At 40.3% G+C, this 22,714-nt stretch overlaps 1 protein-coding gene across 1 annotated transcript in view; it reads left to right on the forward strand.

The window, feature by feature from the left end:
* Positions 1-22,714, forward strand: part of LOC117261436 (ecto-NOX disulfide-thiol exchanger 2-like) — a 276,266-nt gene that overhangs the window by 221,504 nt on the left and 32,048 nt on the right. Inside the window, exons 8-10 of the mRNA XM_033633837.2 lie at positions 8,301-8,407; positions 13,572-13,692; positions 20,841-21,028. Coding sequence (XP_033489728.2) covers positions 8,301-8,407; positions 13,572-13,692; positions 20,841-21,028 — 416 coding nt within the window. The remainder of the gene's footprint in view (positions 1-8,300; positions 8,408-13,571; positions 13,693-20,840; positions 21,029-22,714) is intronic.

Here is a 22,714-nt window from a genome sequence, read left to right on the forward strand (position 1 = left end):
ACATAATGGTATTAAAAGCCGATAATATTTGCATGTCCTACATGTCTTCCTTGGAAAATGCTAAATTTGGAGAAAGGCCTATTTCAGAAATATACTTTACACATGACCGTATCAAATTCAGAATCTTAAGCAATGATGGTATAAACCAGTCAATAGAACAGGTTTTCCAACATTTGTGAATCACCACAATGACGAGAGGTCCTAGAGCATACAGTCATCTAAGGTAGTGGTTCCCATCTGGTCCAGCCACAGGGTCCAGATTTCTCCTTAGTCATTGGTTCAAGGTCCACACAGTTTGATACATTAAGCATCATGCTTGTGTTTGGCCATCTAGTTTGCTGTCTCTGTCAAGTAGCTGTCGGTTAGTCACTCACTCTACAGCAGAAAACAGCACCTCATAATATCAAATTGGATGGAACTAACTGTTGTAGAATATAGGTATAAAGCATTCATTTTTATTCAATGAGATACAGTTTATGATAAATTACTGTGTTACGTATATTGTATGGACAGATCTTTGGGGATATATGGTTCGGTCTTCTACCTTTTATCTCTTGCATTCATTCAGATTTTTTTATTTTACGCAGCCCTTCTGAACACTCAACGCTATGTTCCCTTTTTCCATTTTGTCTGATGCATTACAATATCTTCAACATGTGTTACATGACAAAAGGCACAATAAACTATGAATGGTGAGCTGAACAGCAGAAAACAACAACAGAGAGGATCTGTCCTCTGAGATCCTTGATGCATATTTATTAGCTGGCTTGTACTGCATACATTGTGCTGGTTTCAAAAGGGCAGATTGAAGTTGGTAACAACCTCCCAGGACTTTCTCTTTCTTTGCTTCTGTCTCATTGCATGTCTCTATTTCTCTCTGTCAGTCACCTTCACTCTCTTCCTTTCTGTGTTCCTCCCTCATTAAAGGCCATCCACATCCAACACAATAATCCATACAAACACTTATTTATATTCATGAGTTTGTCTTTCGCTCGCCGTAGTTCCCACCCATACAAATGCCAACACCGAGATTGGTCCCCCATGAGGCGGTTTTATACCCCACACCTGTGAAGAAAAGACACATCCGTATTTACCGGGCTCTGCTTTTGTCAGAGGTGGCTATTGAAGGATATGATATTATAGACATTCTCAATGCTGTCACCTTGAAGAGAATTACCTTTATTGAAAAGCTCTTGACATTGTTGAGCCTGTTTTGATTGTTTTAAGTAGTCTGTTTACTGAATGCTGTAGCAACAAAACATGTGATCCAATGTCATTTTTCATCTGCTACCAAAATGTGACATAGGTGGGACAAGAGATCATTCAAAGACAAAAAAAACAGAGTCCACACACTAGACGAAGCTCCCATAAAGAACGGAATTACCACAGAGGTGGCATTTCCAATTTCATGCTCTTCATCGGAAAGACATTGTCTCATCATTGTCAACTCGGTGGTAATTTAATTAAGTATTTATGGAAGCCCCGTTTCCACCAAACACTTTCGGTATGGTACCTTTGGAACCAAAAGTAACCCTTCAGACATGGTACTTAGACCCTAGTGTTTCCACTGCAAACAGTACTCTTAAATGTGGGCGGGGTTGTTGTCACTCACTGCTCCGACCAGCACTTACTGTATTTCCTCATTACCGATGACACAGATGGAAGTCTGCACCTCACAGCTCCACCTTTAGTACCAGATCCGGTGCTAGGTACCCTGACAGAGGACTAACACTACACAATGTTTCCATTGGTACCATACACATCTTTTCACAGTGGAAACGGAAAAAATGCATACCAAACTGAACCATACCGCACTGCTCAGTGAAAACGGGGCTTTAGTCTAGAGTGCAGACTCTATTTTCTGTCTAAGTTGGATTTCCACCATAATTTGGTTAGCTGACAACATTTCCTGCCCCAAAACAGAACAAGCAAGCATTATTCATCAAAGGAGTCCTGTGTATTGGCACCACCATTAGGCTGTCCAGAACCTGCCACTGCCTTGAAGGCACTCCCCCATTTGACAAAGTGCTGATTTCCTATTCCCCACCTGTTTCTGCTAACTGGTCAGGGAATACGAGACCTCATGGCTGTGTCCCTGTTAGCAGGGAAAATGAAAAACCTGACCAGGAGTATTGCTACTACCACAGTCTGTGTCGTGGCCCTAACCACAGCTAGTTTCTGACATTTCTTGCTAGGCTCGACTGCCTTCCATCAAAAACATAGGGGAGGTCTCCTGGGTGCTTCTCTCTCACCAGAGGGATTGTTTCACCACTCAGTGCTTCAGGAGAGGAAGAGGAAAAAGCCCGGTTAAAGCATCCTCTTCTTCTGTTGTCTGAGCTTTACACCCATCCCTCTGCCATGGAAGACAGGTTGTTCTGCTTTGGATTTGACCTGTATGCCCTCTTTCTGACTGCAGCCAAGGCAGAACTCACCAGTGGGGTTGGGCACTACTTCTGTATAAACAGTTGGGTAATCTGCAATTTGTTCATTTTGTTGCAGTTGGATTTTTGTTTTTTCTGCCAATGTTTTGGACACTTAAAGTTCTAAAAGGAAATCATTTTAATTGATGTCTCCTCCAGCCGACATGTTTTCTGTCCTCTTACAACTAGCCAAGAGTCATACTGAAGTAGTTTTGTCAATTCTGAGTCATAAAATGAACCATTTTCCCTCCCTGTGTGTCTCTTCACATCCAGGCTTCTTCTAGGCAGTGTACACAACAACAAAGATTAAAATCTAACTTGCCAACTGATTGATCTGCCCTTCTTTATAAAAAATATCTTCAAAAAAATCCATTTTAAATTTATTTACTTTATTTAACCCATAGTTAACCAGGTCCTGTTGAGGCCAATGATCTCTTTTACAAGGGAGACCTGGCCTAGACAGCAGCACACAAAACCTTACGGCCAAACAACCACACAATAGAAAACATAGAAGATATACAGTAGCATGTAGAAATATTAGAACACCTACGCACAATGACAAGACCCAACAGACTCATTCATCCTTGTACTTATGGCAGTTTTAAAGCCAGGAAGAGGGACCAGTTCACCTAGTTTCAAATCCTTTTGAAGGTTATTCCAAGTGAATTAAAGGTCCAGAGTGTAGTCCACAGTGTCCGCCATGTTGCACCACCATTTTTGTACAGTAACCCAGAACAGATACACCAAACACGAGCCCTTTTTAGATAGGAATTGTGCAAATTTGCAGGAAAGCCCAATCAGTCTTTTTTCAGCATTGGCAGTATAAAAACAAAATCGGTGAGTGCGGCAAAATGCCGCCTACCTACTTTTGTTTATACAGAGTGCGCCTTTTTCGGGGCAATGGGGGGCGTGAGCAAGTAACACAACCTGTAGCTCAGCGTGTGATGTAAACAGTGACGTGGGAGGGAAGCTGCGGCTAGTCAGGTGGCGATTCTCTCGTAAATCGGCCCGTTCTTCACTGTCCCCGTCATCTGACGGTTAATGGCTTCTTCGTTTGCGAGGGCAAGGAAGGCGCGCAATTCCTTGTCTCCCCAGTTGCCCATCTTTACAGTGTCTGTCAGGTTAGTGTTTCCCTCTTGCTACTATCTGCTCGCTAATTCCTGCTATCAGCTGTTTCCTGTTTATCCACCGCCAGTGGCTTGCACGTGTGGCGTCATCAACAGCTCCTCCCGTTGCGGAAGGCCGCCTCGGTCTGTTTAAACTAAAAGGGTTCCGCCCATATGACGACCCTACGAGGCGGAAAATTGGGCGCCTCAGATCAACTCGCCACTCCGCCTCAGTGTGTATAAACGCTCGCAGCTGGCCGGCAAAACGGCACAACATTTGCGGAAAATCTGGCAGTGTAAAAGGGGCTACTGGCTCTAGATGGGGCCATTTGCGCTTTCACATCAGCCACCGTAGTAAGCAGCTTCCTCCGGTATGAGCTGAACAGTGATAGAAAAACATAGATCTTTGACATTAAACTGATTTTTTCAGTGTTTTTACCAGTTTAAATCACCTGGCGCGTTGATTCTGGAGAGAAAGAGGCCTCTGTGGCTAATTTGGCTCCCACTAAAAACTTTCTGAATGTCTAAGTCTTAAGTTATGAGAGAAAGCTGAGCACACATTATCAGGTACTGGGCTAGCGAAATAGCGTTGGAGAAACACTGATTTATAACATGAAACTGCTTTATACAGTGTTTTTACTATGTAATCACCAGGTCCATTTGTTTCTGAGAGTTAGAGACTTCTAAGGATAATTCAGCTCCTGGTAAAAACCTCCTGAACAATGAACACTGGAGGAATCCTAACCAGGAGTTCACATGGCCACCACAAAGTTTTAGCTGGTTGCAATCTGCAATCCTCACAGCTAGATGCACCTAAATCCTACACACTGCTCCTTTAAAGTATATAAGACTTTATTTCGGTCAGACCTCAATTTATATTGTGTTCACTAGCTTGTTTGATTAATAATACACATTTTTAATTATGAAGCACATTTAAACACACAGAACATTCATACTGCCAGTGATTGACAAAGACACAAAGCAGTAGGTTGCTCTTGTCCACCATTCCCCAAGAAGTTGCCTCCTGATCTGCTGTATGGAGGGTTACTACTCCTGTTTTTAGTCTGTTGAGAGGTGAAGCTTCAATCATGTGTCCCATTGTTTGCTCCTCTCCACAAACACACAGTGGGTTTGTGCTGCTCCCCTATCTGTGATCACTGGCCAAGCAGGGGCTGTGGCTGTTCCTGAATCTGCTGAGGGTTGATTTTGTCTTGCTGGGAGGTTGTTGCCAGGGACCTGTTGAATGCGGTCTGACACCAGATGGTTGTTTAAGGTGTCCTCAGACTGCCATTCCTTTTCCCAGGCAGATTGGGTGGAAAAGTCGACTTGTGGGGTCTATCGACCAATGAAACTAAAGTAATCTGAAAATAAATGTAATATTAGTACTAACACCTAATACACACACACACACTTAGATACACACATTTTCCAAGGTTTTACTGTAGTGTCTTATATAACAGCCTCTATATTCGCTCATAATATAACCATGTTCACCTTGGAGGGAAATGACAATGTCAATACACCATAATGTAGCCCTGAGCTGATGCAGTCTTAACCCTGAACATATTAATAGTAGGCAGGATGTATGATGTAATGGTGGTAAGATGAGTGGAGTTCTACAGCAAGCTTGTAGTTTCATAATGTTATTGCATTGAGTGATGGAGGGATTCGTTTTAGATGACATGCTGACTTCACCGTCCTCAGCTGTAGTGGAAGACTATCAAATCATTTTCATGTTTTCATGTTCTGTAACTCATGGGTGGATTATGAAACAATGGGCCCCTGGGCACAGATATACAAAAGGCCCCACTACCTTTGCTACAGAGGAGCAAGACACAAAGATGTTGTTGTTTTGCGTCTCTGTTGCTGTGATGCAACTTCTTGTAGTTTTGTGTCTCTGTGGTCATTTTTTTGTCTCTTTGCAGTTCCTTTGCATCTCTATGTGGTCTTTTTGTGTCTCTTTTGATCTTTTTCTGTCTCTTTGCAGCTCCTGTGCATCTCTGTGTGGTCTTTTTGTCTCTCTTTGCGGTCACTTTATGTCTCTCTTTTGATCATTTTCTGTCTCTGCATCTCTGTGTGGTCTTTTTGTCTCTCTTTGCGGTCACTTTATGTCTTTTTGCGGTCATTTTGTGTCTCTTTGCAGTTCCTTTGCATCTCTGTGTGGTCTTTTTGTGTCTCTTTGTTGTCATTTTATGTCTCTTGTGGCCGTTTTGTGTCTCTTTGCAGTTGCTTTGCATCTCTGTGTGTTTTTTTGTGTCTCTTTGTTGTTATTTAATGTCTCTTTTAATCATTTTGTGTCTGTTTGCAGTTTCTTTGCATGTCTGTGTATTCTTTTTGTGTCTTTTTGTTGTCATTTTATGTCTCTTTTAATCATTTTGTGTCTCTTTGCATCTTGTTGTGGTCTTTTTGTGTGTCTTTGCGGTCACTTTGTGTCTCTTTTATTCGTTTTCTGTCTCTTTGCAGTTCCTTTGCATCTCTTTGTGGTCTTTTTGTGTCTCTTTGTGTTAATTTTATGTCTCTCCCTGGTCGGTGCATGATAATTTGGGTGAGATTGTACAGGTGAAGGTTAGGGTGGGCCTGACACTTTGGGTCTGTGCCTGGTAGGCCCATTCAGTAGTCCATCAATGCTGTAACTTGATGACACCATAAGTGAAAACATTAGCAGCATCTATCGGCCCCTAAACAGCATTTTACATTTTGCATCAGTGTAAATTTGCAGACTTAAATATAGCCTCCAAAATACTACGATGGAAGGGAGGCAGCCAGTCAGCAAAAAACGTTTAAAAAAAGAGAGAGACAGAGTTTATCTTGGCATCTCATGAATGCTGAAGTATTTATGATTCTAAATTAATGCCTGCTGGCCTGGACTGAAATCCCAAAAGTCATTTACTACAGGTGAGTAGATTAAAGATTGATGACAGAGTGACTCGACATCAGTTCGCTGCCAAATAGCAGAATATTTACAAAAAGAAAATATCTTTTTTTTCCATCTGCTCTTATTGCTTTGTTGGTTGGGTTTCTTTAAAAAGGTTTTTAGGCTGAAAACACTGTTTGCATCGAAGATATGAGGATAATTTGCATAATTGCAATAGATCTGTGAAATAACTGCTGTGACTGAAATAATAAGAAAGGAACTCACTGTATATATGTAGCTATTTTTTTTGATTTGCTTTTGTCTGCTGCAGGTCTCACTAGATAATCAGGCACCAGACATGAGATAAACTTTCAAAGACTTTCATTATTCATATATATTTTTGTCTTAAATGTCATCACTATTTTTGTCAGTCTAATCTGAGCTGCATGTTTTCTTGTCACTCCTCTGTAAACTTCATTATAATGAAGCACATTCAACAAAGTGCATCTGAGCAAACAACAATCGATGTAAGCTGTGTGTTGCCTTATTGTATGACAAACAAAACCAGTCACAAACACTCAAAGGCACATCTGCCTCTGAGAGTATTGTTACAGAACAAGATGACAGAGACTTCATTTTAACGTTTGGCTGGTAAACATTTTGAGCATTATGTCCTATATCTCAAATGACTCCCAAAATTAGACCCAGATTTCCTATAAACTCTTTTGCTTTGTGTCACACTGAGGACGTTGCTGCTTTGGCTAAAAGTTTTCTTCTTCGCCTCGGGGAAGACAATAAACATGATGGAAGTGTTTTGTTGTTTTTTCATTTGCTTTTGAGTCAACCTACCATCTGCTAGTGCCAAAAACTCTGTAAGCTTTCATGCAATTTGCACACAAAGAACAACATCCTATTTCCAATTTTAGTCCCTCCTCACGCCATAGAACTGCAAATTTAGATGGATTTAAAGTGTAAACCGCAGTTCAGGGGCCAGTAGATGCTGCTAATGCTTTCATTGATGCTTCATCAAGTTACAGTACATAATATTTAGAAATTAACCTGAAAATGCAACACTTAGCGTTTAAAACAACAAATACCAGGCAGCGGTTTATTATCCAAAACATTCTCTTCCAATAAAATAGTTTCATTTTCAAGTAGCCAGTTTTTGCTCTCAGTATTTTTTTCCTAAGAAATGAGGGATCTCTCATGGGCCCTACTATTACAACCAGCCTCATGAGAAAACAACCATTTCTGTGTCTGCGATAATTGCACCATTTTAAGATAAGTGCTGTGTAGAATTCTGTTGGACAGAGTATTAATTATTGGTGTGCGCAGGCTAGAAGGTAAAGAGTATTAGAAATCTTTATGTCAGTAGATGGTACAGGGCATAGGATCACAACACAGTGAAACATGTTGTTTGCTTCTCCTCTTCTTGCATTAATACCTCACTCTGCTATAAATTATATAATATCATTAAACTTTAAAGAAACCACAGAATCCCGCACATGGTTTCTTCACAGTCAAGACTTTTTGATCCTACGCATCTGTCAAGAAGACTTCTTACGGTATGCGAACCATGCTGAAATAATATCATCAAAAGCACATACACCTGACCTGATCAAGACAAGATGAGGAAAAATATATATAGTGTAGGACTGAAAGAGTTTACGACACTTTTTATGATGCTTCAAATCAGTTTAAAATGCACTGAAATGAGTTCCAGTGGGACTCTGTGTCATGCTGTGTGTCTTTATATGTGTTAACAATGACAAGCACATTTGACACAGGTTTGAAACATATAATACTATAGACATGATTCTTTTCCCCAGCTGACTTCATTGTTTCACTCCTGCCATTTTCCCTCTTTGTTCCTCCTTCTTTTGTCCTTCCCTACATCTACACATTTCTTCCTCATTCCAGTTGAACAGATTGTGTCTGTATTCCACGCTGCTTCCAAACAAAAGGCATGGGACCATTTCTCCAAAGCTCAGCGGAAGAACCTGGATGTATGGCGCACGCAGGCTGAGGTTGGTACTTCAATAGTCCTTCATTTTTTATTGCTGCGTCTAAAAGCACATATGGCATAGTGGTGCAGTGGTTAGTATTTGCGCCTCGCAGCAAGCGGGTTTGAACTCTTGAGTGGGCAAACCCTTCTGTGTGGAGTTTGCATGTTCTCCCTGTGTCAGCGAGGGTTTTCTTCAAGGTACTCTGGCTTCTTCCCACAGTCCGAAGACATGCATGTTAAATGGTGCCTCTAATAGGCCTCATATGGCATGGGAATAGGGAATATGCATGTTAACGACTGTGAAAATTAAACCACATCTAACTGCAGCAGAGTCGAGATAATATAATGAATAATCAGTGTGAATGGAAAGGCCCATGATCAGATGTAAATATCCAGATAAAATATCTGAATACAGATCAGGGGCGTAAATGGGTTTCTAACGTCACAGGCTTCTGAATGAGGTTTTGGTCTTGTTGTTTTGATGCCTTTCTGCTGCTCTAAACTGTGTCACCAGTCTCGCTGCCTGCTGTCATTTATGGACCGACAGGAAAATAACTGCATTTTTGCATGTTTTGTTTGGGCCGGAAATTGAGGTGATCCATCTCATCATTTTTTCAGAAACTGACAGGGCTTTGCTTTTTTCATTATTATTTGATGTCAGACAAATGCCACATTAATTATGGTGAAGACTTGTGTTTAATGGAGTCTGTGTTGTTTTTAATAGAGAGTGCCGCATTAGGCGTAGATCTAATTGGTGAAGTTTTGATCTGCTGAGAGTCTCTTAATGCCTGGGTGTAGAAAGTGTTGGGTTAGGGCTGTAGTCAACACACACAGACACACACAGTTTCGTGCACTCACAGAAACACTGCGTACAAAGTGTTACATCCGCGCACGGAAAACACACGTCATTGCAAATCAAGCTTTGTCACAGCATGTTGCTGAAACATTTTCTCTGCTGAATGTCAATGAGGCCTTATTCTTTGTGAATATTCATGTACAGTATCAAAAGAGAATAGCGTTGATTCTGCTCCATCCCCTGCAGAACTATGAAAATGCTAATACGTTTCCAGAAATAGATCTATGACATTAACAAGCATTCAGAACCACTGCTGGGAGCTGTCCATATTAGAGTGTTGATACATTAATCACACTTTACACTTTAACCCACGAATATTGATTTGCTGTTAGGCGGAGCACCGTGCCTCTACACACTGTTGTCAACTCCCCAGTGTAATGACAGTAGCCTTTGCATCAGAGGTTTTAGCGTGCAGGGTGAGTGTATGTTCAGATCCCAGTGTTTGCCACCGCTGCTGTTGAAAAGCCTCCCGTGTTCAACATGAGTATAAATCAGGTCCTGAATTATTCTAGGTGCCTCAGTCAGGCTGGGTGTTGTTTCCATCACTGTATCTGTAATAAGACAAACTGCCTCACCATCTGTACGCCACACAGACTGCAGCAAGTGTAAAGCTATAACTCCATCACAGCACGATTTATACTTAATGGTTTTGTTTCCTAAATGAAGCAAATCAAAATCCAATAAGCCACTGTTTATTTCTCCTCTTTACTTCCCTTGCTCTATCTTCGTAAACATATCCATCCTTTAAAGCATGCTGTTTTCTTTTAATCAAAAAGTACCTCTACTGAGATAACTGCTTTTATTCTCTATATCAAACATCTATGCTTTTAGAGGCAAATTGAGTTTCTGAATAAAGTACATTTAAAGTTTTTGTAAGGCACTGTTGTGATTATCATTAACACTTTCCAAAGATTAAGAAAAAATGTAAAAGAGTATCCATTATAACTTCAACTTTAGCAAAACAGTAATTTGGGTCATTTTTGTCCATCTTTGATGTCACCATTTTGATCCTGACTGAAATATCTCAACTACTGGATCAATTTCCATGAAACTTTGTACACACATTCATGATCCCTTTACTTTTTGTCTATAATACTAGTCTGACTCACCGGATGTAGACTGTGACTCTAAGCCTGCCATTGGGCGGCTGATTTAGGTCGGCATTCTCCCTCCCCTCTGCTATCTGTGTGTTACCATTTCCAAATCTCCTTCACTAAGGGAAAACAACAACCTCTGAGCTAACAACTTACATGCTGAAAATTGACTAAAATTCGGCTCAAGCAATAAAACACGCCTTGTTGTTTCGGTGAATGGCTTTGAATGTCTCAATTAATAAAACAAGTTGTGAGCGCACCCATGAAAAGCCCAGACTCCATATCTGTCACAGTGTGCACTTCCGATATGCCATACATGCCATTCTCTCAGTTAACCCAGTAAATTTCCATTAACCCCGCCTCTCCACACAGCTACCTGCCAGCCTATCACCTGTCCACACATCTCCCACTCCTGCCACTCTACCACACCCACCTCATCAAGCCAGCTCCACTCACGTGTGGCTCATTATTCCCTGCCCCTATATAGACTCCAGCTTCACAAGCTCTTGTTGCCATATTGATCCTGTGCAAGACTGTCCAGCATTTATTCCTGGACTGCTTTCTTGTTGCCAACCTCGCCTTCCTCTGACTCATCTGCTTCGCCTGCTCCCCAGTAAACAACTCAGCCTTCTGTCCTTGACCAAGAGCTCTGCTTCCACATTCCTGGTTTCTGTTCGCCTGTTCCACATGGCTGTGTGGAGAGACTAACAGTTAGCTTCCCTTTGTGAGTTTACCTGTTCTGTTGTCTGTGATTACGTGCTTGTGCTTTTAATCAATCACATATCGCCACCCTATTGCATCCCTGTATGCACCACAATGCACAGAAAGCAGGAATAGAGTCAGCTAACTGTGCTAAATAACACAGTACAACAGCTAGAAACAAAAGCAAATGATTGGTCGATGCTTTACCATATTATTTGAGTGCTGAAAGAAGTTGAGGTCAGGTTAACTTTGATTTGCAGTGCGTTGCGACCATCCACAGCGACAAGTGTCAGCAGTCAATTTCTAATGTCATGTCACCAGTGTTGCACTGCTGTGCTATACCTGGCTCATGAAACCTCATCAACTAAGGTTAGCAGGCCCCTAACTTAGTACCTCTCCCTACGTGTTACATTAGACTTGAGAAATGTGCCTGGACTTCCCTAGGTGAGTGTGACCTGGAGGGGGGGGGGGGGGGGTTTGTGTGGTTGACTCACCACAAGGGCCACTGCTCTTGCGCCTCACGACCAGCTTGCTCGGACTGGACAAGTCTGCTGGACACCCCTCGGGTGCCATTCTGTTGGGCTCACCATTCTTCATGGTTGTTCAGAGTGAATATGTATTTACATGGATTATTCATGGTGGCATGTCAAACGGTTTCTCAGTGTCTTTCGTCTACAGAATGTCTTGCCTTCGGTGTCTCCCTTGTGGCGTGCTCGCTTAGCTTAAAGGCCTCCCCAGCTCTCCCTCCAGACTAACGGCGGCAAATGAGTCATTACCACCAACCCAGAAGTGTTACGTCAGTGCTGACCCTGACTCCTTCCACCTACCTAAACCACACCCACAAGACATTCATCAAACTACCATGACTTGTAGCCTGTTGCTGAGTTGCTCATGTGAAGACAGCATAAGTGAGACCATCCTCCCAATAAAAAACAGCACCAGCCAGCAGATCCCCAGAAACAACATGCGTTAAAGTTAAAGTTCAGTTTCAAATGACATCGCTCTCTAATGGTTGGAGGAACTATGACTCTTTTCCATCTGAAGCAAAGGAGTAAGTAGTGTAACGTTGTGATGGGCCACAGATGGAGGAGGTCAGTGTGGATGGTCGGCACAGCCAAATGTCGGATTTTAAAAGTGGCAGATCGCTGTTTGTTTCTTTTTTCTTACCAGCAGTAAATGTTGGCTTCTCATGGCGGTTATAGTCTTATTTGAAAGCTTATTATTGTAACCATGACAACAAAGCCCCCCCCCTTTTTGTCAACCAAAAGAGTAAATCTGTCTCTAAAGGTTTTGTTACAAATATTTGCCTTGTTTTAAATGTCACAGTCACTTTTTAGAGTATGTATCAGTTTTTAAAATGAATGATCTTATTTTGAAAACAACATCTGTGACTTTAGTGAGAGGCCTGATGTATTGAAAACCACAGAGAATCAGTCTTAGTATTATATTAGGACACAGGCTTTTGCTGCGGAGAATCATCTGCACAGACACAATGTCACGTCCATGTTTGCTCTCACAAAGGTGAAGCCTGTTGTGTCACTTAAGGGACACCGTTTTTTTTTTTTGTCCCCATTGACATGTCACAGGAAATTGAAGTGGAGTGGACAAATTGAAAAGAGGATGGTTGAGGGAAACAGATGTAGAGAGGTAACCACCGTTGCAGTTATGTTGTGTTTTTTGTGTTGTTATTCTGCCCTTGAGTTTGATGAGAAAATGTCTGAATGTAAGGTTTTTTTCAGCAGTCGCACGTAACAAAAGGTTGTTTTTTTAATCATGTTTCATCCACGACTGCTTTGAAACATTCAAGGATGGCATTTTAGGGGGTTCTTGGCATTAACAGCAAGACGTCAGATTCATGAGGGATTACAGTGCTCTTTGATCTTTAGTTCTTTAACATGCTCAATAGCCTGTTTTAATCCTGTCTTTTATCTGTTCTATACTTTCACACTGCATTAACCAGGGAAGAGAGGCCATGTGCCCTCCCATGTGATAATAGAACAGATGCATGCTCATTGTGCGTGTGTGTGCTTACTAGGTAATAATAGTAAGGTAGGAGGTTGACAGGACAATATAATCTCTCTGCAGGTCAAGCTGTACCAAGCTAACCGTGTCCAAAGTGAAGGTCAAACTATTTTCACATTATTCCAAATTATTTTATCATGATCATCCGAGTGAACACCGCAGGTGCTCATATTTTTCACTCCTCAGGAGCTCAAATGTGAGTTTCAGGGGTGACATGTTACCCTGTCACCACCTCCCACCTCTGACAAATACAGCATCTGCTTGTACGGGTGTTGCGTGGTGTCATTCTCTCCAGACAGCCCAGATGTGTGTCTATATTTAAAGGCTACATGTTTGAATGTCTGGGCCCTGTTAACCTTGAGCTGAAACCCTGAAGACACTGAACAGATGGCTCTCTGTGTGTGTTTTTGCATTGGTTTGCACATTTTATGTGGTCTGACATTGTTTTAGAGAAAGTATGCAGTCGATCCAAAATGCAGATATTTACCTGCTTCTGTTTTTGTGTTTTGCAGAACATTAGAAGTATGCACAATGAGCAGCTGATGGGCATCAGAGGAGAAGAGGAGATGGAGATGTCTGACGAAGACATAGAGGACTCCTCCGCTACCAACAGCAAAGACTCTGAGGACTCAGGTAAAAATATCTGGGCTGAATGAGGTGCGCACAAAGGATACTGACAAATATTATCCTACCATACTGTACATGCCCATCAGTGTTTTGTATGTAAATTTCCAATTTGATACTCAAAGTTGCTGCAGAAACACCACTTTCAGTGTAATATCTTTTTACACAGCATGTTGTGTTAGCAAATATCGAACACTGCCCTGGTGGATATCCAGCATAATGTTAATTTGGGACACTACTCCTCATTTTTAAATGTTATAACATCACAAATAAAAAGCTGAGCTGGGACCACACCCCTCGTCAGAAAGGGAAGAAGTACTCAGATCTTGTACTTTTACTAAGAGTAGCAATGCCACATTGTGGGAGTACTCTGTTACAGTTAAAAGTCCTGCATTCAAAATGTTAAATAAGTAAAAGCACAAAAGTATTAGCATCAAAATATACTTAAATAACCAAAAAGTTAAAGTACTCATTACACAGAATATCCCATTTCAGAATAATTATATTACATGATTAGATTATTATGATTATTAATATTGAGGCAACATCAGAGGGGGCCAAGTACATCAAGTACAGGATTGCATCCCAGCCGCAGCAATCCAAGGGCTCGCCTTCTTTATCCAAAACCACCGAGTGGCTCTCTCTGCGGCTTCAGTAATGGTTCGAATGGCCCTCCTCATTGCAGCTGTGGCTACTCCTAGCCCTGCTAGCACTTTACAGATTGAGCGCCCAGCAAATCCCCAGCAACCCACTTCAGTTGGCTCACTGAGAGCCCGCCAGCCTCGGCTTCTGCAGTGCTCCAGCAGCTCTTGGTATTAAGCAAGTAAATAAAGCTGTCCAATAAATGTAGTGTAGTAAAAAAAGTAGAATATTTCCCTCTGAATTGTGGTGGAATAGATGTATAAAGCAGCAGAAAATGGTACAAGTACCTCAAACTTAATTGTACTTAGGTGCTCTCCACCACTGTTCACCATTATCCCACATTGTCAGTAGCTCCTTCATTTATTTGATTGTGCATTGAGTTGTGTGACAGTGGAGGCCATTAAACTCACACTCGAAAATCCAGCACTTCAAGTTTGCATGATTTTAATGTGTGAAAGTATAAACGTAAAACCAAATTGCAATCAGTATATTCTCATTGGTTTGGAAACAGCTTGTGTTTTTCATAAACTGCCTCTTGTCAGTTTAGTGATGATAAAATTAATGGTTATAACACAGAATGCATTTGGCCACTGTTGGATACATTGTCCAAACATTAAATCAACCTCAGCTGCTTTTCAAGTTTAAACGTTGGGTAAATTTAAAAGCAAGGGCTGTTGTGGGCAGAAATGATGTCACGGCCTTGCTGGAGCACAGTATTGATCTCCTGCACTTTTTCATTATATCCATGAAAGGAATTCATGGAAATGTACAGTATGAAATCCCTAAGTACAGTCATTATAAACAAGGTGGGGTCAATCAAATTGGTTACACAAAAATTGCATTTCAACTATTTGTCACAAAGGAGCCCCTTAAAACCACAAAAAAAAGTCATTGAACCTTGAATCACACACAAACACAGAGCACATCTGTGCCTGCATCACCTCTGAAAAGACCCTGTAATCTGATATTAGAAACAGGCAGCACAATAAGAGATAAATAAGCTGTGCAGAACAGGAAATAGAGCTAATCTCCTGAAATCTCTCCTCTGAAGTAAAGTTGCGCCCTTTAGGCTTCATATTGGGAGATGCTTTGTTATTATTACTGTGGTGAATATGAAGAAATGCACTGATAAATCTGATATGCAACCAAAAAACAAACCTGTGATATTACACAGGGAATAACACTAGCATTGCTGAAGCTTCCAACACATCGTATTAGGGACATACTTTGTGGAATCTGATAAATTGTGTAGCTGGGTACACAATGTGCACATAGACACATAGATGCTGAGAAAGAAACCCTAATATATAGCTGAGGGTTCTCTGTCACTGCACACAGATTAATAAGAGAATAAACTGTTGATCTTCTCCCAGCGTGGTGCATATGTGTGCGTGCATGCCTACAGGCACATATGTTAGTGTTCATAACATTCAGAGCAAACACAGGGGATGTTGGACAGAATCTGGTCAAACTCTTGGCTCTCATTGGGCAGCAAGTTCATACAACTTGATAATCAATATTCCCCTCACCCTTTCTCTGCCTCACTGAGTCCTGCTGGGAGAAAACACACATTAGCACACAAGCTGGGGTTTCCATGTCCATCTGAATATTAGCATGTGTTGTTAATTTAATCATGTTTCCATACACAGCTTGAGAGGAATAAAAACAGATTCCTTTCACAGTATTTCTCGACACACGAAACATACATACAATGTGTGTTAATCACACAGGTGAAATTGAACACAATGGGATATACCATCTTATCTATATCATTATTTCAGCGCTGTTCTGAATGAAATATTAGACATCTGATTATTGGGTGTCCTTTAGATTTGGCTGACAGTCAGTGCATTGGGCTCACACTGAAAATAATTTGATTAACACTTTAACTTACACTCACACTTATTAAGAAAAACAGCAATGGAAATGTATTTCTTTGCATTTTTTATTTCCTCGTGGCTATAACAACAAAAATCAATGTTTATTTTTTTAACAGATCCAGTTGTTTTTGAATATAGGCCTCTACCAAACAGTTGAGATGGCCCGTAATGGTAATGATAAAATGAAAATTAAAAATCATGTTCAGTTATAATGCTTGTAATAAGTTAGCATACCAACACATATCAACTTGTGACCATGGAATCAGTAGTATTACCAGTACTAGTTATATTTCCAGTGGTTAATATTATAGATATTTACCATTACAATGGTTTGAAAACATCTCAAAATAAAAAAAATCAAACTAATATGTTTTATAACATTAAATTTATTGTATGAACAACAGTAAATATTCATCCTTTTTTTTATTTCATAAAAATTGTGAATTTATTATTTTAGCATCACTACCTTTATTATAAAAGTTCAATTCAGCTGTTTGATATAGTAAAACAAACAGTAAAAACCATACTTTTTCAATATTTTTTTCACCATATATACAATGTTTAACATTAAATGTGTCATTTAACAACAATAAATGATTGGAAGATTTCTTTTTTTCCTGGCAAATATTCAGTTTAAATTAATAATTAATAATAATAATTAGCTTAGCTTCACTTCACTACCTTTACCATAAAAAGACAAATCAATTAGTAGAGCATGTTTTTAAAAAATAATTTGTCCCTTATTAGACTTTTACCTTTTATATAAACTTACATAAATCTGTTCGATAATATGTCAAATTAACATGCCTACCATTGAAAACCCCACCACACAGAGTTCTTATGTCTGGAGGGCCTTATTTTTGTTACTAACTTCGTGGAGGAGGTGAACTGAAAAGGCTTACTATTTTAAGACACAGCGACATCTAGAGGATTTTTTTTAGCATGACATACCTAAACCGAATGGTAGAGATAGCTCAATCAGATTCAATTAAATTCAACACAATTTTCACAGGGACTGTGAATCATGCTCTTACATCCCTCTGTATATAATTTGAAGGAATGAGCTGCAGTATGGACCTGTTGTAGATTTTACAGTTTAGATTATTGCAATGCTGGAAAGAAAGAGCCTCATTTACACAACCTTAGACAACAATATTTTCGTATCACTTTTGTTCAGGTGGAAATTGCCCTCAAAATAAAATGATGATGAAGTTCATGAAACAGTCATTTATCTGTTAATTAATAAGTAACTGCACATCTTTTGATGAATTTTGATTTACACCCTGGCAAACCCACAAGTGTTCTGCTGATGTAAGAGTTGTGTGAAAACAGAAACTGAGAGGAGGTGGAAAACCCTTACCATAAAACAAAGCATGTTAAAGACATTACTGATACTGCCCAAGAGAAAAACATACTGTACTGTGGGAGAGCAAACAGGCAGTTTGACTTAAGTAAGGTAAAAAAAACAGAGGATTGAACTAAGTGTATTTTGTGTGCTACAGATGCTACAGTTGGACATCAGGGCACCGTCAAGCTCTCGAGCTACCTGATATGGATAACTAGATTATGGGAAGGACTGTGTTATCACAAGGCAGTTAATTTGATTTAAGCAGCAGATGGAAAGCTCAGACTGTAACTGATGTAATAGTGGTGTTTCTGTAACTGTAGCTCTGGACAAAAGCTTTGAACAGCAGTACACTCCATCAGAACTCAAGGAAACTATAAAAGAAGGAAAGGTCATGATGTCAGTGTCAGCGTTTGAATATTGCATTGGAGCCGGACTTTGGTGTCAGTTCTATTGAAGTCAGCGAGGTGGGCATGGCAAATCATATCTTTGTTGTTTCACCTTTGACTGAAAAATCCTTCAACCAGATTCAAAAAACACATGTTACGTGATGCTAACTGATGTTTCTTATCTAACTCATTTCCCTTGGTATTGGTCACCAAACAGATCATGGTTCTTTCCAGCAGCTCTATCTCAAGCCTCTGTTGGATCCAAGATAGATAAATGCTACCTACTGTTAGTGGGTACATGTATTTGGTTTTCAGTAACTAACCAAACTTTAAATTGTTAATGATATGTAATAATATTTAGCAGGTCTTATGTTAGATAATCTTTCCTGTTATCACCAGGTGGAGCTAATTGCCAAAATCTTGTAAATCTGGACCATCATCACTCACTGGTACTTGTTACTTTGTTTGCTAATGAACTAAGTTAGCATTTGCACTTTATTTAGCTAACGTCAGCTGGCATATATCTCTGTTGAGTCACCCTACATGCCCTATGCATTTTTAATTTTTCCCCGCTATTTGGGATCAGTAGGACCCGATAAGTATAAAAATGAAACATTATTGACGATAATAAAGTCCCAATGTCTCCCAACGAGTGCTTCCTAATTAACAGCGTCTTAGCATGTTACTGTTGCTGACATTGGTCATTTTTTTGTCATATCAAGCTACAAACATTATTAATCATAAATAAGTTTTAATCATAAAATGTGATCAGGTTTTGAACCTTGTCCACTTTTGTCTCAGGATGCCATCTTGTTTTTACATGAATTAGTGTATTGTGCTCTTACTACCACTAGATGGCACACAAAAGTGTCCACAAATGAGGACAATAGGGCTGAGCTAACTTGAGTGAAGTATAAGGTCAAGTAAATGTGATGTCCTCAGGGTCTCAGGAGGATATATAGATTCCTTGTCAGAACTGCTTTGTTGGCGGTCAAACAGCTTCAGAAAGGCACATTATCCCCATACTTAAATAATATCACATGTCCCAACTGTCTTTGACAGCTGGATTTTTACCCTGCCTACAACTGTGGTCATTCAAGTGGGGTATAAACCAAGCAGTAAGCTCCGGAGCTAAAAAACTGAGCACAAGTGACAAAAACTGCAGTTCCTCAGATGGCCACTTCTTCCACACAAAACCAAGTCGATCCCCATATACCGCCATGTTCATATGCCCAGTGTTCACAGCCAGATCCAAAACACATTTTGGTCTCTTTAGCTAATGCCAACATTAATGACAACTGTAAGGGTGGGTGAATTTTTATACAACTCGGCCAATTACATTTTATTAAGGCTTAAATTATGCGTAATTAAGGGCGGGTCAGCTATAAGTGACAGGCTGTTTGCAAGGTGTCGCTACAGTCTGTGAGTCAGATCCACCTCTCGCTCCTCCACAGCTCCTCCCTCTTGTCTAAATGTGGTCACTTATGGCTCCAAAAAACCAAGATGGTGACGGCCAAAATACCAAACTCAAGGCTTCAGAACGGGAGTTCACAAACCAGTGGGTGACATCAGGGTGACTACTTCCATTGTTTTACATAGTCTTTGATATAAACCCTTCGAACATTGTTGGACAACACATCAAACACAAACCTCCTTCTGAGCATATCCCAGACCTAATATGCACAATTTCTATGTGTTTCCACCAGCACACAGATGCATGATGGTCAGTCTGTTTGCTCCTGAGGGCTCCAAGGCTTCATCAGGAGTGTTATAACTCCAGAGCTATGAGACAATAGTTATTTAATCTCCATTCAGTCAGTGGGAAAGGTCACCAGTGCAACATGCATCTTGAAATAGATATTACAAGATTGCCTGAAGCAGGCATGATCATTAATGATTTTGTAGCTGTAAATCATTGAGAGTACATTCTTCCGATTTAACAGTGACTGTTAGATACAGCATCTCAACCATGACATTAATTAAATGTCATGTACACATTGTATGAGCCGACCCTTTGCCTATTGTGGGATACTATTTCAGAGTTGGCAACAAATTAGACTTTCAAGCCTCTATTTGTGAGTGTATCGAAAAATCTACGTTTGTGCATTTATTAATACATTAGCAGTGGATTTCAGATCAAAATCAATTAATCAGCTTTGTTCTACTTTCAGTCACCGAGGTCATCAGGAATTAAATTTCTTCAGGAAAGTTAATGGGAGAAAAAAAAAGAACAGGAAAAAGGAGAATCCTATTGAAGTCAAAAGCCTATTTAGAGATAAAAGGCACTTTTTGCCATTTTTCAAAAGGGATTGTATTTTAGTGCTGCATGGGAACATAATTTCTAAAACGCTCTCATAGTCTGCATTTGGTTCACAAATGCAAAAGAAGGAGAATGATTCTTTGTCTAAGTCTCTGGGGGGGTTCTCTGCACTTTTCCTGTTATTGAGATTAAACAGAATTAATATTGCGGCTGCGTTTTGAAAAATTTCATGGTATTTTCAATGCTTCTGTACGAGGTAAAGGAAAAAAGGCTTAGAATGTTATTTACAGTTTAGAGTCAGTGGATATGTGTGTGCACTGTATAAGGCTGAGAGGTGCTTTAATTTGGGTGTTACCAGTGGACTACTTGTGAAAAAAATCTTACATTTGACAGAAGTCAAGTATGTTCTTCACTAAAGGTTACTGACATTCATGGATATGTTACTAGAGGTTGTAATTTCAAGAATCGGTTACAGAATCAACAGAAATATGTTTGTGTTTCTTGTTGACACCTGAAATGGAAACCTTCAAATAGAGAACAATAGAGTTTGACATTAGACAGAAACTAGACCAATTAAATTCTTTCCTAGACAGTCTAATAATATGTCATTATGTATGTTTGTGTACTTTATGAATCTGTAGGTGTTTCCCAAGCAGAAGCCTTAAAGGAGGAGAACGACTCCCTGCGCTGTCAGCTGGACGCCTATAGGAACGAGGTGGAGCTCCTCAAACAAGAACAGGGCAAGAACCAACCAATCAGCAGTGAGGAGGACAGCACACACTCTCAGCAGCTCAGCTTCCTGCAGCAGGCTCTGCAAGGCATGCAGAAGGTAATGTGTAGCACAAAAACTAGAGGTACACCAATTGATCAACGGTGACCAGAACCGGGAAATTCCAGTCGGCCAGTTAGTCTTAAATATAGTCGATCCTGTGCCGATCAAATTTACTGTGTGCACCGCCCAGTGGTTCACGTCGCAAATAGCAGCACAGGGGTGGCAATAGCTCAGTCCACAGGGACTTGGGTCCGGAGGGTCGCTGGCTCAAGCCCCTGTCCAGACCAAATATGGAGTGTGGATTGGTAGCTGGAGAGATGCCAGCTTGCCTCCTGGGCACTGCCGAGGTGCCCTTGAGCAAGGCATGGCACCTGTCCACGGGCATTCCCCTTGCTCTGACATTTCTCCATTTAATGCATGTATAGGTCCTGTTTGTGCGTTGTTCTTTAAAGTTGTAATTCATTCCCATGCATGCTACACATGGTTTGAAATCTACTGTGTTACCATAACTAACAGACTGGGGTATACCACCCAAATCTGTGTTAATCACAAAGTTGTTAGGTAACACAGAAGTGTAGCATAGCAAAGCTATTGCTAACTGTTTCATTTAACTAGATGGACGATACTAAAACAATTTGCTTTTTAGTCCTGGAGGTATAACTCAATAAAAACACAAATATGAGTGGCCTACCCTACTCTGCAGGTTAGCTGATTAATTAAGATAACTAGCAGACTACTGGGAGAGTTGATAATGAGCTCCAAACGTTCACATAGAAAAGCTAATGCTAAGTGTTTCATGTAATTGAATGGAAAATGCTAAAAAGATAACGCCATATTACGGGAGGTAGAGTTGGAGTTGCTTGGTCTAACCTAGTTTGCTAGTTAACCAGATTTTTGTGGATGCTTAATGAGACACTCATTGTTGATATCATATATGCATTTATAACTATTCCTAGTCAAGTGCCTAGTGGCTTTATATCAGTGGTTCCCAACTGGTCCATCCACGGGGTCAGATATGTCCTTTGTCATTAATTCAAGGTCCCCACAGTTTGATATATTCAGTGTCATACTTGTCATTGGCTATGTCTTTAAGTAGCTGTCCATGAGTCACTCACTCTACAACAGGAAACACTCCAAAATTCACTGTACTTAACAAATTAAGTGTTTTTTACAAAGTTGACATGCTTGCGAGTCACTTGCGGTCCATTCAGAATGGACCCAGGACCCAGTTTTGGACCACGACTAACCAGTTGGGAACCTGCTTTAAAGAATAGTTCCAAATATTCTTTAAAGCAGGTTCCCAACTGGTTAGTCGTGGTCCAAAGAATAGTTCCAAATATGTTTGTCAGTGTTGTCAATTATAGTTATTAGAAAGAAAGAAAGAAAGAAAATAAAAAATTTGGCAGGTCAGACTTTGAAAAAATAGGAAATTGGAATGGCCAAGAAAATTGCAATCGGTGCATCACTAATAGAAACACACTAAAGACGCCTCGTACATCAGGAAGGAAGTTCATTAAATACAACAAGTCCAGCTTTGTCAGCTTCTACCTATGCCAATCCTCAATGCCTATGTGCAGTTTCACATAGATTGACCACGTCAGTGAGTAGAAAAACGTTGGACAGACAGAATGACTGACTGACAGAATGACACACTGACAGTTTCCGTGATTATGTACAGCATACCATACCATGACTTAGTCATACCAAAAATTAGAAAAAAAAAAACAACCAAACATTGGTCCA

This window comes from Epinephelus lanceolatus, chromosome 7 (assembly GCF_041903045.1).
Source record: "Epinephelus lanceolatus isolate andai-2023 chromosome 7, ASM4190304v1, whole genome shotgun sequence".
In the NCBI taxonomy this organism is placed as follows: domain Eukaryota; kingdom Metazoa; phylum Chordata; class Actinopteri; order Perciformes; family Serranidae; genus Epinephelus; species Epinephelus lanceolatus.